The sequence below is a fragment of the Geotrypetes seraphini genome, chromosome 2, assembly GCF_902459505.1.
Source record: "Geotrypetes seraphini chromosome 2, aGeoSer1.1, whole genome shotgun sequence".
NCBI classification, from domain to species: Eukaryota; Metazoa; Chordata; class Amphibia; order Gymnophiona; family Dermophiidae; genus Geotrypetes; species Geotrypetes seraphini.
In genome coordinates, this window is record NC_047085.1 from 9,385,837 (window position 1) to 9,403,430 (window position 17,594).

The 17,594-nt window shown below is 47.9% G+C and overlaps 1 protein-coding gene across 6 annotated transcripts in view; it reads left to right on the forward strand.

The window, feature by feature from the left end:
* Nucleotides 1-4,033: 4,033 nt before the first annotated feature.
* MFSD3 (major facilitator superfamily domain containing 3) overlaps nt 4,034-17,594 on the forward strand; it is a 340,339-nt gene continuing 326,778 nt past the window's right edge. For 4 of the 6 annotated variants that reach the window (XR_004538496.1, XM_033935198.1, XM_033935194.1 and 1 more), the window contains exons 1-2: nt 4,165-4,280; nt 16,127-16,868. Coding sequence is in view for 5 of the 6 variants with exons in the window: in XM_033935198.1 (XP_033791089.1) it covers nt 16,190-16,868 (679 nt within the window). In the remaining variant the exon portion in view is untranslated. Of the gene's footprint in view, nt 4,050-4,164; nt 4,281-12,040; nt 12,080-16,126; nt 16,869-17,594 lie in introns of those variants that run through there. The other 2 variants (XM_033935195.1, XM_033935196.1) reach the window with 2 other exon arrangements.

Consider the following 17,594-nt stretch of genomic DNA (forward strand, 5'->3'; position numbering starts at 1 on the left):
AGGTTGTGAGACCTGAGAAAGGCCGCCACCACAATAAGGCACTTGGTGAACACCCTGGGCGATGATGCGAGGCCAAAGGGTAGCACCTTGTACTGATAGTGACGGTGCTGTATCTGAAATCGGAGGTAGCGACGTGAATTCAGATGGATTGGAATGTGAGTGTAGGCCTCTTTGAGGTCCAGGGAACATAGCCAGTCTTGTGGAGAGAGAAGAGGATAAAGCGTGGCCAGGGAGAGCATTCTGAACTTTTCCTTGACCAGACACTTGTTGAGATCCCGGAGATCGAGGATGGGATGAAGGTCTCCTGTCTTCTTGGGAACCAGGAAGTAGCGGGAGTAGAATCCCTGGCCCCTTTGGTCTGTGGGAACCTCTTCGATGGCATTGAGGAGAAGGAGGGATTGGACCTCCCTTAGGAGGAGAAGGGACTGGGAGGAGTGGGCCGCAGACTCTATAGGAGGGTTGTCTGGTGGGAGAGTCTGGAAGTTGAGAGAGTAGCCGTGGCAGATGATGTTGAGGACCCACAGGTCTGATGTGATGACCTCCCAACGGTTGAGGAAGAGTTGGAGACGTCCTCCGATTGGCTGAGGAAGAGGTAATGATGGTGGAAGACTGGCTATGACCTGGAGAAAGGAGTCAAAAGGGCTGAGATGGTTTTGACGGAGGAAGAGGCTTGGCAGGTTGGTGAGATTGAGAGCGAGCCTGAGTGTGTTGTGGTTGACGAGGTCTGCGAGGCTGCTGTTGAGGCTGGTTGAGAGGCCTGGCCGAGAACCTGCGCTGGTAAGAGGATTGTTGTCTATAAGGACGAGCAGGTGGAGCCTTCTTTTTAGGTTTTATCAGAGTGTCCCATCTGGTCTCATGTGCTGAGAGCTTCTGGGTGGTTGAATCCAGGGACTCCCCAAAAAGTTTGTCCCCAAGACAGGGTGCGTTAGCTAGGCGGTCTTGGTGGTTGATGTCAAGATCAGATACCCTCAACCAGGCCAGACGCCGCATGGCAACAGCTATGGCGGACGCTCGGGAGGTCAGCGCAAATGAATCATAAATAGAGCGCACCATGAATTTCCGCAGTTGAAGGAGGCTGGAAATTTGTTGTTGAAAGGCTGGGACTTTGCGGTCAGGTATGTATTTTTGTAGGGCGGATAGTTGTTGTACGAGATGCTTCATATAAAATGAGAAGTGAAATGTGTAATTATTCGCCCTGTTGGCTAGCATGACATTTTGATAGAGGCGTTTGCCAAACTTATCCATCGTTTTGCCTTCTCTGCCAGGAGGGGTGGAGGCATAAACACTGGAGCCCTGAGTTTTCTTTAATGTAGACTCAACTAGGAGAGACTCATGGGGCAATTGAGGTTTGTCAAAGCCCGGAATTGGGATGACCCTGTATAGGCTGTCAAGTTTACGAGGAGCTCCGGGGACAGTGAGTGGATTTTCCCAATTTTTATAAAAAGTTTCCCGCAGTATGTCATGGACGGGTAACTTGAGGAACTCTTTGGGAGGTTGTTCAAAGTCTAAGGCATCCAGAATGGCCTGGGACTTTTTGGAGTCGGACTCTAAAGGAATAGAAAGAGCCGCCGACATCTCCCTGAGGAATTTGGTGAAAGAGGATTGCTCAGGCTTGGAAGCGGTATCGGTCACTGAGGGTTCCTCGTCTGTGGATGATGCGTCCTCCTCGGTACCGGGTGGGGATTCTTCCCATAAGTCCGGGTCCCTGATATCAGTGTGCGCACGCCGAGATGTTGGGGTGGAAGGCTCGGTGTGGCGGGTCTTAGAAAGAGACTTGCCAGAGCGCATGGAGACGGTACCGGGAGAGGAAGACCGGTGCTGATCCCGGTCCCGGGAAGAGCGGTGCCGTTCAGGGTCCCGGGGAGACCGGTGCCCTTCCTGGTCCCGAGGGGGATCGACCTCAGAGCGGGTCTGTACCACAGGATGAGAACGGGGTGGTTGAGCCGAGAGGACTGGCATGGAAGTGTTGAGTGGCACCGAGGGGGTGGACACCGGTGGGATGGTGCGAGGCTCGGGCCGGTCTGGTACCGAAAGAAGTGGAGCCAAGAGGGTCGGTAACAGGTGCTGGAGTTGTTGCTGCAGCTGTTCCTGCAATTTGTCATGGAGTATGGCCGCGATTCGGTCATCCAGGGGTGGCACCGGGACCGCTTTTTTCTTTTTCGGTTCCATAGGTGCTGCTCCACGCCCCGGCGATGAGGAGGCCGATGACGAGGCACTCACCGAGATCGGGGCGGAGCGTTTGCGGGGTCGGTGTGAGGCCGGGAGGACCGGCGTCGCCATTGTGGCAGGCGGACGCTCAAGGGAGGTGGAAGGCTTCTTAGCCGGCTTACCTGGTGCCAGCGACCCCGAGGAAGGATCGGGCGTCGTCGAAGTGGTCGGTGCCGTCTTTTGCGGTACCGTCGACGTCGCGGCAGGTTCCATAGCAGATCCAGTACTGAAAATCTGCTGGATCTGCCGATTTTTTAAGGTGCGTTTCTTAAGAGTGGCACAGCGGGTGCAGGTGTCAGCCCGATGCTCTGGACCCAAACACTGTAGGCACCAATTGTGTGGGTCAGTGAGGGAGATCGGGCGTGCACACCGCTGGCACTTCTTAAAGCCCGGTTGAGGGGGCATGAAGGGAAACACGGCCTCCGCAAAATCAAAACCGGAGGCCTGTATGGTGGCAACAGGCCCCGCTGGGGCCGGTTTCAAAAAATAGAGAAAATCGAGATAATTTTTTTTTTTTTTTTTTTGAATCGAATAAAAAAGAGAACCCGAAGTGGGAAAAAGAGAAAAAAACGAGAAAAAAGCGCGAGCGAGAAGGCAAAAAGGATGTTTTCAACGGTCGTTGAAACCACATGCGTCTTCTTCGCTCCGCGGAAACGAAGAAACTGGGGACCACGCACTCCTCCGTCGGGCGGGAAGGCACTCGCGCATGCGCGGTGTGGCCAACTAGAACTTTCTAGTGAAAAATGTCCGTACCGGGGCTCCGTCGGTGACGTCACCCATGCGTTAAGAATATGCTGCATGCTTGTCCTGGGATAAAAGATGATCCTGTTTACATTTTTTACTAATTCAGAGACCATAACTCCTGTGGACAGGGATACTGTAACAGCAGTATAGTTTACTGACCTGAAGAAAGAGGTTTTAACCTCTGAAAGCTAATTGAGAAATGTATTAGGCCAATAAAATGGCGGGCACTAAATTTTCTTCCCACCATGCCCCCTACCCAAATGCAAAATATAAATTGGTGGACTTCCCAAAGGAGGAAGGGGTAAAATGCGGATCTAAACCCGTATGTCCTTACAAATCTGAGGTCCGTGCCACTTTTAGTCTCAGCCTAGATTATGGCTCTGACAGACCTCTCTGACAACGGATCCTAATGCGTTTCCCTCCCTATGCTGAGGCTAAAAGTGGCACGGAGCTCAGGGCAAAAGTTTTGCCACTTTTGGTCTCAAGCATTAGGATCCGTCAGAGCCTAAAAGTGGCAGGCTGCTGGATTAGGCCGTTTTGTATTCTGGTTCTACTTTGTTGTTATTCCACAGTTGCCTATACTTTGTAGGTTGCTTTTCTGTTCAATTACACCTAAAAAGTGGGTTTCCCCCTTCCCTTCCCAAAGCCCTGCCAGCTGGAGATCTCTTCCAGGGGGATTTGGTCAGAGATGTTTGGAGGTTGCATAGAAAGAAAACTACACTGGCCATCTTTGTTGTTTGTTTTGAATTTTAAAATAAAAGAAGAAAATGGGGGCCCTCCACTAATTAATCCTGTCCCAAGAAGATTGGTACCTTTTCTGCTCACAGGGCTTCAGAGCCTTTAATTTATAACATTTTATTGAAGAAATGCAATAAATACATAATAATATAATACAGTAAAATGGTCATTACATTTAAATTTACCATATTAACTTCTAATAAATATTTATCATTCCTTCAAATGGCTCTGCAGCTTATGTCCAGCAACCTTGCACTGCACGTGCCACAACGCCACCGCCTCCAGCACTGCCTTCTGCTCTCGCGCTAAACGGACGTCAAACTGTTCCCTTGGCCCCCGCCCACTTTCCCTCCCCGGAAGTAAGTACGCGCGCCAGTTTACCTGCGGCGGGTCCTGTCAGAGGCGCTCGAGCGGAGAGGTGGCGCGCGCTGATGGGTGCCTACGTGGCTGCCGAGACCTAACGCGGGGGGGGGGGGGGGGAGAGAGGGGCCTTCGAGGCGGTTTATTCGTTTAGAAGGCGCGCGTGCGGGTGAGGGAGCTGGTCACATCCGGGGACCCCTCGAGCTGATTAAAGTTGACGAGCGCCTGAGGTAACGGCGCGCAACCTTTGACCCCTGACCTTTCACTCGGGAAAAGGGGAGGAGGGAGAGAGGGAGGGGCGTCGATGTTCAGAAGGGGAAGGAGAGTGCTAAGGGCTGTAGTTTAGATTGTAAAAATTTAAATTGAATCAGGTTGGGCAGACTGGATGGACCATTCGGGTCTTTCTCTGCCGTCATCTACTATGTTACTATGTTACTATGTAAGCTCTTCTGAGCAGGGACAGTCTGTTTAATGTCCAAAACGTTCTTCAGCGCTACAGAAGTGATAAATAGTAGTAGAAGAAGCTCAGCTGGTGGTGCCCAATGAACTTCCCAGTTGCCCTGGCTTTACAATATCAGGGATTTGTTCAGCCCATGGCGGAAGGGCCTTATAAGCCACTCTCCACTGAAATATTAACCCCTGGGTAGGTTACCAGATTTGTGAAGTCAAAAAAAGAGGACACATAGAAACATAGAAGATGACGGCAGAAAAGGGCTCCAGCCCATCAAGTCTGCCCACTCTGCTTACCCACCCCCTGTCTATGCCCTAATGACCCTCGTAGGGATCCCACATGGGTATCCCATTTATTCTTAAAGTCTGGCACGCTGTCTGCCTTGATCACATGACCCTGACCGGAGCCCCACCTCTCACCCATTTCTTTAGTCCCCCCCTTCCCATCTTCTGTACCCTTTTAATGCTTCTCTCTTTCCCTCCCCCCATCCCACCCCCACATGAGTGCTTTTCTCTCCAAGGATTCTAATCTTCCCTCCAACACCCCCCTGTGGATCGGTGCTTCTCTCTCCCTATGTCTTTCCCCTGTTTCCCACCTACCTTCTCACTGTTGAAATGTAATCTTTGTGCCGGCTGGCGGCAGCAGTGAGGCGAGCCTGCTGCTGTTGGCTTGCCTTGGAAGGAAATTTAATCTTTGGGCCGACTGGTGGCAGCAGTGAGGGGGATCCTGTTGCTGTTGGCTTGCCCTGGAAGGAAATTTAATCTTTGGGCTAGCTGGCGGCAGCAGTGAGGCAATCCTGCTGTTGGCTTGCCCTGGAAGCATTCTCTCTGGAGCGTCTCGCCTACGTAGGAACAGTAAGTTGCTCCAGAGACAAGGCTTTCAGGATAGACTGACGGCAGTAGGCTCACCTTGATGCTGCTGTTTGCCAGCCCAAAGATTAAATTCCAGTGAAGCCTGAGGTAGGTGGAGGACAGGGAAGAATACCCCGGATGGTCCTCTAAAAAGAGAACATGGCTGGGTAAATCTGGACATCTGGTAACCCTACCCCTAAGTGCCTATAAAGAACTAACAGCCTAAGGTTGACGGGAGGCAGAAAACTGTAGGGCCTTGCTGTATCTCTGATTTTTAACTGTAGACTTATATCTGACTTTCCAGATCACCCTGTCTGCACAACTGTCAGATTCTAACAGGGAAGAATGAGACAGCTATCTAGTTTCAGGAGGAAGACTTTTTAACCAGCTCTAGTTTTAAATGCAGATTCCAAATCATTTTGGGATAGTAGTCCCTGATTCTACCCATTGAAATCAGTACTGCAGGTCCTATAATGCAACACTGTAAGGCTGGTAGAAACCCAGGACTGATCTACAAACTTCTTTTTGGAACTATCTTTAAAACCTTTGAAGATAGACCCATTGCTATGGGATTCCCTACCCTTCTGAATCATTAAAATTTGACACATTTCTTCCCTGCCCAATTAAAAGGTTCCTGAAAACCTCTTGGTGCAGATCCGGAAGGGTGATAGTTACATTACATTACATTACGGATTTCTATTCCGCCTATACCTTGCAGTTCAAGGCGGATTACAAAAGATTTGACTGCACATTTCCAGTGAAGATCACATTACAGAAGATTTGACTGGACATTTTCCAGTGAAGATACAATTTTTTGTATTTTTGTATTTTTTTAAGGGGGGGTAGCTGGATAGAATTCTAGGGGACCTTACGGGTTGGATAGTAAACTGACAGTGCTGAACTGTGTGATATTAGCAAATGGAATACAGTTAGAGTAGGCAAGATTACAATCTATTTTAGGGGTCTGTTTACTTGAAAGGTGTTTGGTGGGATATTTGGGGGAGAATTCTCTGGAGGTAGGTGAATTCTCTGGAGGTAGGTGAATTAGCTGGAGGTAGGTGAATTAGCTGGAGGTAGGTGAAGAGGGTTTAAGATATTTGGATGAATTTTTTGAAAAGCAGGGTTTTGATTTCTTTACGGAATGTTTTGAATTCGTTCGATGTTGTCAGCAGGTTGGAGATGGAATGGTTGAGTTTTGCTGCTTGTGTTGCCAGAAGGTTGTCAAACATTTTCTTGCGTTGTGTGCCTTTGAGTGGGGGGAAGGCAAAAGGATTCGGGGTTCTTCTGTGTCTTGATCTAGTCTTATCTACTTCCAGTGGCATACCAAGGAGAGGGCGGGGGGGGGCAAGGGGGGGGAAGTCCGCCTCGGGTGCAGCCTTAGGGAGGGTGCATAGCCGGCCAGGTCCGGAAAATGGTCGATCGCCAAGGCAAAGTGAGTCGATCGTGGAGCCCATCCCGGGCTCCGTGATAGACTCACTTTGCCTTAGCGATCGACCATTTTCCGGACCTGGCCAGCTGTGCACCCCCTAAGGCTGCCGACGGAGAGGAAGTTCGGGCCAGCCAATCGCTGCCTGGCTGGGCGGAACTTCCTCTCCGACGGCAGAATTGACGTCGGGGAGAGGAATGCTGGTCGGCCCGACGCAGGGAAGCAGAGAGAGCTTGGGGCAGCCGCGGCGGTGGCTTTAGGGCCTGTTCCCCGATGGTGGCAGCAGTGGCTTGGTGGAGGGCAGGGAGAAAGGGGGCAGGCAGTGAAACCGAAGGGAAACAGAAAAAAAGAAAGGGGGCATGAAGAGAGAAAACAGAAAGGGCAGGGAGAGAGGAAGAAAAAGTTGGGGGAAGGAATGAGGTCTGGAGGAGAGGAAGCATACAGGCTGAAAGAAGGGAAGAAAGATTGGATGCACAGTCAGAAGAAGAAAGTGCAACCAAAGACTCATGAAATCACCAGACAAGGTAGGAAAAATGATTTTATTTTCAATTTAGTGATCAAAATGTGTCTGAATTTATATCTGCTGTCTATGAGCCTATGAGCGTTGAGAGCAGCCCTGGCCATTCAGCGCAGCTCCCTGCTCTAAAACCTGCTATTGTGGTTTAGTAAAAAGGGAGGGGAATATTTGTCTATTCCAGAATAGGAATGATAATTAACATTTTCTCAGCATACAGTGTGCTTTGTGTTATTTTTAAATTTTATTGTTTGTAGATCATTTTGACTGGGTGGCCAGGGAGGCGAAAAACTTCAAGGCATTCTTCAGTTACGTAAAGGGGAAGCGACCAGCGAGAGAGGAGGTGGGGCCGTTGGACGATGGGGATAGGAAGGGAGTGATTAAGGAGGATAAAGAGGTAGCTGAGAGGTTAAGAACATAAGAACATAAGAAGTTGCCTCCACTGGGTCAGACCAGAGGTCCATCCCGCCCAGTGGTCCGCTCCTGCGGTGGCCCACCAGGTCCTTTGACCTGTGAAGTGATTTGACCATTTTTATATCCTACCTCTGCTTCTATCTGTACCCCTCAATCCCTTTATCCTTTAGGAACCTATCCAAACCTTCCTTGAACCCCTGTACTGTGGTCTGGCCTATCACAACCTCTGGAAGAGCGTTCCATGCGTCCACCACCCTCTGGGTAAAAAAGAACTTCCTAGCATTTGTTCTGAACCTGTCCCCTTTCAATTTCTCCGAGTGACCCCTAGTGCTTGTGGTTCCCCACAGTTTGAAGAATCTGTCCTTGTCCACTTTCTCTATGCCCTTCAGGATTTTGAAGGTTTCTATCATGTCCCCTCTAAGTCTCCTCTTCTCCAGGGAGAACAGCCCCAGCATTTTTAACCTGTCAGCGTATGAAAAATTTTCCATACCTCTTATCAGTTTTGTCGCTCTTCTCTGGACTCCCTCGAGTACTGCCATGTCTTTCTTGAGGTACGGCGACTAGTACTGGACACAGTATTCCAGGTGCGGGCGCACCATTGCACGATACAGTGGCATGATGACTTCTTTCGTCCTAGTTGTGATACCCTTTTTGATGATGCCCAGCATTCTGTTTGCTTTCTTTGAGGCTGTCGCACACTGCGCCGATGGCTTCAATGTTGCGTCCACCATCACCCCCAGGTCTTTTTCAAGGTCGCTCACCCCTAGCAATATTCCCCCCATTTTATAACTGAACATCGGGTTCTTTTTCCCTACATGCATGACCTTGCATTTGTCCACATTGAAACTCATTTGCCATTTTTTTGCCCACTCCTCTAGTCTCGTCAGGTCCCTCTGCAGGTCTTCACAATCCTCCTTGGTTTTGACCCTGCTACAGAGTTTGGTGTCATCAGCAAATTTAATGACCTCACATTTCGTCCCCGTCTCCAGGTCGTTGATAAATATATTGAACAGGAGTGGTCCCAACACCGATCCCTGAGGGACTCCGCTCGTGACCCATTGCCAGTCTGAGTAATGCCCTTTTACTCCAACCCTCTGTTTTCTGCCTGCCAGCCAGTGTCTGATCCATCTGTGTACATCCCCTTGCACCCCGTGATTCCACAGCTTCTTAAGCAGCCTTTCGTGAGGTACCTTGTCGAAGGCTTTTTGGAAATCGAGGTAGATGATGTCTATGGCTTCCCCCTTGTCCATCTGGCTGTTTATTCCCTCAAAGAAGTACAGTAAGTTCGTGAGGCACGACCTACCCTTGCAGAAGCTGTGCTGGCTCGCCTTCAGTTGTCCATTTTTTTCTATGTGCTCGCAGATTGTGTCCTTGACCAGTGCTTCCATCATCTTTCCCGGGACCGAGGTCAAGCTCTCCGGCCTGTAGTTTCCCGGATCTCCTCTTGATCCCTTCTTAAAGATGGGCGTGACATTTGCTATTTTCCAGTCCTCTGGGATCTCCCCAGTTTTCAGGTTGAACACGTTCTTCTCGTCGGTTTTCACGAGAGAAGACACATCTAATATACCGGACTCAGAGGAGCTCATGAGTGGGGAACAGGCTGAAAAATTAGAACACATAGAGGTAAGTCTGTTTGAGGATGTCCTCAAACAGATAGGTTAAAATGCGGCAAATCGCCGGGCCCGGACGGGATCCACCCAAGGGTTCTGAAAGAACTAAGACAAGAAATAGCGGGCACAATCAGGCATGTTTGCAACCTATCCTTGAAAACTGGAGAGGTACCAGAGGACTGGAAATTGGCGAATGTCACACCTATCTTCAAGAAGGGATCGAGGGGTGACCCCGGGAACTACAGGCCGGTGAGCCTGACTTCAATTATAGGGAAGATGGTGGAAGCTATGATCAAGGACGGTATTTGCGAGCACATCGAGAGATATGGCCTACTGAGAACAAGCCAGCATGGATTCTGTAAGGAAAGGTCATGCTTAACGAACCTTCTGTACTTCTTTGAGGGAATAAGCAGTCGGGTGGACAATGGGGAACCTATAGACATCATTTACCTTGATTTTCAAAAGGCTTTCGACAAGGTGCCACATGAAAGGCTGCTTAGGAAGCTGTGGAAACACGGGGTGGGAGGGGATGTGCACAGATGGATCGAGCACTGGTTGTCGGGTAGACTGCAGAGAGTCGGAGTAAAGGGACAATACTCTGAATGGCGGGGAGTCACGAGCGGTGTGCCACAGGGATCGGTGCTGGGGCTGTTACTCTTCAACATATTTATCAATGACCTGGAAAAGGAGGCAAAGTGCGAGGTTATAAAATTTGCAGATGATACCAAACTGTGCGGCAGAGTTAGGTCCAGGGAGGAGTGTGAGGACCTGCAAAGGGACCTGGACAAGCTGGAAGACTGGGCAAACAAATGGCAAATGCGCTTTAACGTGGAAAAATGCAAGGTCATGCATATAGGGAAAAAGAACCCGTTGTTCAACTACAAATTGGGGGGGGCATTGTTGGGAGACAGCAGTCTTGAGAGAAACTTGGGTGTGCTGGTGGATGCATCACTGAAGCCATCTGCACAGTGCGCAGCAGCCTCGAAAAAAGCCAACAGGATGCTGGGCATCATAAAGAGGGGCATAACAACCAGGACGCGGGAAGTCATCATGCCATTGTATCGAGCGATGGTGCGTCCACATCTGGAATACTGCGTTCAATATTGGTCGCCGTACCTCAAGAAGGACATGGCGGTACTTGAGAGAGTTCAAAGAAGAGCAACGAAACTGGTAAGAGGGCTGGAACACTGCCCATACGCCGAGAGGTTGGATAGGCTGGGGCTCTTCTCTCTGGAAAAAAGGAGACTCAGGGGAGATATGATAGAGACCTTCAAGATCATGAGGGGCATAGAGAAGGTGGATAGGGACAGATTCTTCAGGCTGAAGGGGTCAACAGGCACGAGGGGGAATTCGGAGAAACTGAAGGGAGATAGGTTCAGAACAAATGCAAGGAAGTTTTTTTTCACCCAAAGGGTCGTGGACACTTGGAATGCGCTACCGGAGGAAGTGATCAGGCAGAGTACGGTACAAGGATTCAAACAGGGATTGGACGGATTCCTGAGGGATAGGGGGATCGTGGGATACTGAGAGAGGTGCTGGGATGTAACACAGGTATAGAAAGCTAACCAGGTAATAAGTATAGAAATCCAACCAGGTCGTGCATGTGCAAGACCGGAGGGTTAGGACTTCGATGGGAAGATAGGACTCAATGGGAAACCAAGGGGGCCCCTTCTGGTGACTCAGACAGGCCGTGACCTGTTCGGGCCGCCGCGGGAGCGGACTGCTGGGCGGGATGGACCTATGGTCTGACCCGGCGGAAGCACTGCTTATGTTCTTATGTTCTTATGGTCATTTTAAAAGTAGCTCGCAAGCCCAAAAAGTGTGGGCACCCCTGAGCTAGAGCGTTGAAGCTGCGTGTGGCTGCCTTAAAGGTCATCTCTGACACAACCGGAAGTTGCATCAGAGACGACCTTTACGGCAGCCATATGCAACTACAACGCTCCGGCTTCTGTAAGAAGGCAGTTTAGACATCGCTGGCCACAGGGCAGGGAGGTTTGTCGGACCGAGCTGTTGTCCGGGGTGGGGGGGGGGCCTTGCAGATCTTGTTACCAAAATCGGAAAGGTGAAGAAGGGAAAAAGATGGGCCTGTGTTGGATGGAGAGATTGAGAGAAGGGGGCAGATGATGGAAGTGGGTAGAAAGGGGCGAGAGAAGAGGTCAGGTGATGGAAGTGGGGAGAAGAGAGAGCAAATGCTGAATGGAAGTGGAGAAAGAGAACACATACTGGCTGGAAGGAGGGATAAAGAAAAAGGACATATGCTGGATGGGGGAAGAAGATAGTGAGATAGTGGAGGGGTGAAGGAAAGGTGTGGCATGCTGTGGGTAAACATAGTGAAAAGAGGGAAACTGAGGACTGCATAGTAAGAAATAATTTAATTTAAACGGAGGCAGAAAATAAAGAAGGAAGACCAGAGAAGGAAAGGGAAGAGAGAGAGAGATGCCAGAGAATGGGGAAGGAGACAGAGATATCAGATCTGTGCGGAGGAAATGAGAAGAGAAAGATGCTAAAAACTACAGGGGGGAGGGAAAGAGAGATGAAAGGAGCAAGATGCCAGACCATGAGGGAACAGAGGGAAGATGATGGATGCCAGACTAAAGGGGGGGGGGTCTAGAGGAGAGTTGGAAGGGGGAGGAATACAGTTTCTGGAAGGGGCATAGAAGGAGAGAAGATGCCATATAGGGAGGGGCAGAGAGATGCCAGACAGTGGATGGAAGGAAGACAGTAACAAGAAGATGAGGAAAGCAGAAACCAGAGAAGACAAAGGTAGAACAAAAATTTTCTATTTATTTATTGCTTTAGGAGACATATGTCACATTTTATGCAGAGTCCAGCTTCTTGCTGGTTCAATTTAATCTTTGTCTATATATTTCTATTTTATCCCCCCCTTTTACAAAACTGTGGAGCGTTTTTTAGTACCAGCCGTGGTGGTAGCAGCTCTGATGCTCAGAATTCTATGAGGGTCAGAACTGTTACCACTGTGGCTAAAATCTACACTACAGTTTAGTAAAAGGGGGAGGGGTTAGTTTGTGATGACATATTCCATACTAGGCGAAGATGTTTCCTGTGTTCTGTGTGTTCGAAAGACATGGTTTTCTGTTAGGATTGACGGTGTAGGATTGATCTGTACTGGTCTGGCTTGTTTAGTTTTACAATGGGTGTATTGATGTACTGCTCACTGCAATATGTAAGATGCTGCCTTTTCCTAGGTACTCGTGTGACGTGTGGCTTGTTACTAAAAATCATGTTTTTCGTACAGATGGGGGGGTGCCAAAAAATGATGGGCCCCGGGTGTCACATATGCTAGGTACGCCACTGCCTCCTGCCAACTTAGTTAGACAGAGGAGAGAAGCCTCTGTCCCACCTCCTGCTTCTCTACTGCTGCTACTTACTACTACTTATTTCTTTAGTGCTACTAGATATACACAATACTGTACATCAAAACATAGGGACAGTCCCTGCTCAAAAGAGCTTACAATCTACTCAAGACAGGCTGGCAAGAAGGTGCATCTAAACACAGTGCTTAGGTGGGGGAATTACAAAGCGAATGATAGGACAGATTTCCAGTGCAACAGGTGGGACGTTCTAGACAGATGGGTAGTGTCCCCATGGCTGCATGCCATCTGCAGAAGGATTCCATTCTGGATTTTTTTTTCTCTGTGCCTCTTGTGTACTTCACTGGGCTCCTTAGCTCCACCTACAGCTTTTCTCTTCTGCACATGTGCCTGCAGGAGTATGTTTGTTCTTCTCTCCACAATTTCTTATTTTATTCTGTGTATTTTTTGTCCCTTTTTTCAGTGGTGTACCTAGCATATGTGACACCCGGGGCCCATCATTTTTTGGCACCCCACCCCCATCTGTACGAAAATGACCAAGTCAAAATGATCTACCAACAATAAAATTTAAAAAAAAACACAAAGCACACTGTACGCTGAGAAAATGTTAATTATCATTCCTATTCTGGGTTTTTTTCAAAGAGGTCAAGGCAGATGACTTTATGCAATGTCACCTCAGTAACAACCATACAAAAATAGACAGATATACCCCCTCCCTTTTTACTAAACCACAATAGCAGTTTTTAGCGCAGGGAGCTGCGCTGAATGCCCAGAGCTGCTCTCGACGCTCATAGGCTCCCTGCACTAAAAACTGCTATTGCGGTTTAGTAAAAGGGGGCCATAGTGCAAAATATAGACAGCAGATATAAATTCAGACACATTTTGATCACTAAATTTAAAATAAAATCATTTTTCCTACCTTGTTGTCTGGTGATTTCATGAGTCTCTGGTTGCACTTTCTTCTTCTGACTGTGCATCCAATCTTTCTTCCCTTTTTTCAGCCTGTATGCTTCTTCTCCTCCAGACCTCATTCCCTCCTCCAACTTTTTCTTCCTCTCTCCCTGCCCTTTCTTTCTTTCTCTCTTCATACCCCCTTTCTTTTTTTCTGTTTCTCTTCTTTCCTTCTGCCTCCCTGCCTGCCCTCTTTCTTTCTTTCTCCCTGCCCTCCCCCAAGCCACTGCCCCTGCCATTGGGGAGCAGGCTCCCAAGCCGCGCCATCGGATACCAGGCCCCACCGCCGCCGCACCAAGCTCTCCCTGCTTCGGGCCGACAAATTCTGCCGTTGGAGAGGAAGTTCTGGCCCAGTCAGGCAGCGATTGGCTGGTCAGAACTTCCTCTCCGACGGCAGAATTGACATCATGGAGATGAAGGCTGATCGGCCCAAGATCGCGATCGACCTATTGGGAGAAATGCTGCTGGGTCCTGCCTTCACGGAAACAGAAAGTAGGCAAGACCCGGCAGCAAGAAGAGCAAATTGTAAGCTTCACTGACCTGTCTCCCGCCTTAGCCCATAGCGAACGCATGCTTCGGGGCTCTAACATGTGCGTGCTGGCTTCCCTTCTCTTCCCCCTCCCCCAGACATAACTTCTGGTTTTCGGAGGGAAGAGAAGGGAAACTGGCACACACATGTTAGAGCCCTGGAGCATAAGTTCACTACGGGCTAAGGCGTGAAATCTCCAAGCCCTTTTTTTTAAATTTAAATGTTGAGCAGCAACAGCAGCAGCAGAATTTAGCTGGGCGGTCATCTAAATTAGCCGGACGGAGCGCCCGGCTAATAGGCCCTAGGGAGAACACCGGGCTGAAGGAGTTGTTGTACAGTGAAAGATTAGAGAAACTGGGCCTCTTCTCCATTGAAAAGAGGAGACTGTGAGGGGACATGATCGAAACATTCAAAATACTGAAGGGAATAGACTTAGTAGAGAAAGACAGACTGTTCACCCTCTCCAAGGTAGGGAGAACGAGAGGACACTCTCTAAAGTTGCAAGGGGATAGATTCCATACAAACGTAAGGAAATTCTTCTTCACCCAGAGAGTGGTGGAAAACTGGAACGCTCTTCCAGAGTCTTTTATAGGGGAAAACACCCTCCAGGGTTTCAAGACAAAGTTGGACAAGTTCATGCTAAACTGGTGAGACTGGACTCATTTGGAGCACTGGTCTTGACCTTGGGACTGTCACGTGAGCGGACTGCTGGGCTGGATGGACCATTGGTCTGACCCAGCAACAGCAATTCTTATGTTCTTATCTTCTTACAGAGTGGATGTAGTGGTTAAAAGAGGACTCCACCTTTGGGTCCTCAGTTTTACAAGCTGGTGCAATAGACCCACTCTAGATTTCTGGGATTGCTTTTGTATGTCCCGTCCATCAAGAATGACACACCTATTGCACTAGAAAAAGAGATTAGGTTCTTGCCTTGCTAATATATTTTCTAGTAGACAGGGGTTTCATTCTGGAGCCCCGCCCTGTCAGTTTTCTCCTGCACCTGTCTACTGTGTCAATCAGAAAGTTTGAGTCCAGACTGAAATTTTGATGTTAGACCTTAAGGGTATAAATAATAATCTATTACTATAACACATTGGGGTAATATCTGAGCTCCGTAAATATTTCTGTTTGGCATGATTGTTCAATGGGAATGTTTAACATGTTTGTTATAATTTTAGGGCAGAACAGAGTTGTAGTTTGGGGTGTTCCCCCATACTCTTCCTTCACATGTGTTTCTATATAGGGCTATCACCTGTTTTGATACAAAACTGAAAGGGACAGCAGAGTCCTCTGGTGAAGGAGGAGGGATACAAAAGCTGGAATGGATTTATTCTACAGGGCTCGTAAACGTGGAGATATCTGTCCATCCAGTATTACACACCTATCTACTAGAAAAGATATTAGCAAAGTAAAGAACGTAATCTCTTTATGTTATGTTAGATGCACTAAGGGCAAACACATCTAGAAATTGTCATTTTCAAAAATAAAAGTTTTGAAAATGGCCAATTTCTTTACCTGATTCTGGGATGCACTTTCAAAAAATCTAAGGACTCCTTTTACTAAGCTGCGGTAGTGGTTTTAGCGCATTGCCACACGTGCTACACGCTAACGCCTCCATAGAGCTGGCGTTAGTATTTTTTGTGTAGCACAGGATTAGCGCGCGCTAAAACGCTAGCATAGTTTAGTAAAAGGAGCCCTAAATTTGGATTTAGATGACATATTGAAAATGCCCCTCCACATCTGCATAAGATCAGTTTTGAAATGGCATTTGGGAGGGATGGGGGCAGGAGGGAGCAGCAGATTCTCAATGGCATAGATCTGCCACTATAGTTTACACCCTACAAAGATCCCAGGTTTTTTTTTCCAGGCTATTAGAGCTCTCTCTGGGCTTGAAAAAGATTGAATTCTCATTCCTGACCTTCTGCTGTTTGTAATTGAAGTTTCATGTTATAGGTCAGTGAATTTTTCTTCTAATTTCTCTGTATGGTTGATTTGTAGTGCCAGAGGTTAAGCTTTCAGCGGTTGCTCCTGGACCAGCGTTTTGGGTGGCACAGTGAAATAATGAAGTTCATTCTGCTTGGGGTCTTGTACTTTGTGCAGGGGATACCTTATGGCTTGCAGTCCAGTTTGTTACCTATATATCTACGAGGGGTGGGACTCTCCTTTACCCATATCAGTCTGATCAAAGCCCTCTATTTTCCCTGGATTCTGAAGATCCTTTGGGCCCCTTTTGTGGATCAGTATTGGACTAAGAAAACCTGGCTCATGTTAAGTATGTGTGGCCTAGGATTAATCTGCTTGGTGTGTACACTTCTGACACCAGAACTGGATTTCTTGTTGCTGGCTGTCATAATGCTCCTGATGAACTTCTTAGCATCTGTCCAGGATATTGCTGTGGATGGGCTGGCAGTGAAAATTCTGAACCGGAAGGAGCTGGGATATGGAAGCACCATCCAGGTGGTTGGATACAAGTTGGGCTCGGTTCTTGCAGGTGGTGGATTCCTTACAGTGATGCATATGTTAGGATGGAATATCCTTTTTTTGATGTTGGCTTCTGTGTACTTCCTAGCCATCCTGTACACTTGGATATCACCTGAGTTTGTTGTAATCCCCAAGAATTCTACTCTCAAGAGTCTGAGAGCTAAGGATAAAACTTTGAATGCTTCTGAAATACCAAAGGAGCTGCTTTGTGTTCCAGGAACCCTCTGGACCCTTGGTTTTGTCTTAAGCTACAAGTTGGGTGAGTATTCCACCTCTAGACTTGCACAAGTGAAAGCTTTATTTAAAAGAGTTAGCAGTGTAAAACTTGGTAGCCTACAGTACATATGATGATATATTCCCCTTAGGGTTGAATTGACTAGGGGTTTTAGCACAGCAGCAGCACATCTATTAAAGCTATTTTCTGGGCTCTTTCTGTCAAAGAAGCATTTTGTGGATAAGAGGTTGGGGCTAGGGAAAGGAGGTGGGTTTAAATGGAACCAGCCATGTTTCTAACAGTTACTACTTCTGTGCCTGCTGTTAGACTGCTGGAGAGGAGGTGTCTGATTTAGGAACAGTGCAAATAAAGAGCGAATAAATCGCACAAATAAAATCCATAAAATATTTATTCACCACAACATTCAGTTAAAACCTAATAGCCCAACAAAGATATATTTTTCCCACACATGTTAATAGAACTCATGAAAACGTAAACTAATAAAATAAAAACTGATTAAAACATGTTGCTTTTGGGGGTTTTGCCAGGTACTAGTGACCTGGATTGGCTACTGTGAGGACATGTTACTGGGCCAGATCGACCATTGGTCTGACCCAGTAAGGCTATTATTATATTCTTAAGTGTTTAAATACAACTAACAAGACATGGAAAACTGAATATATAAATAAATGTGTCACTGAATTGTTAAATAACTAAATGTTAACTACAGTAATGTAAGACAATGTTGGAGGTGAAATAGAGACAACCTAC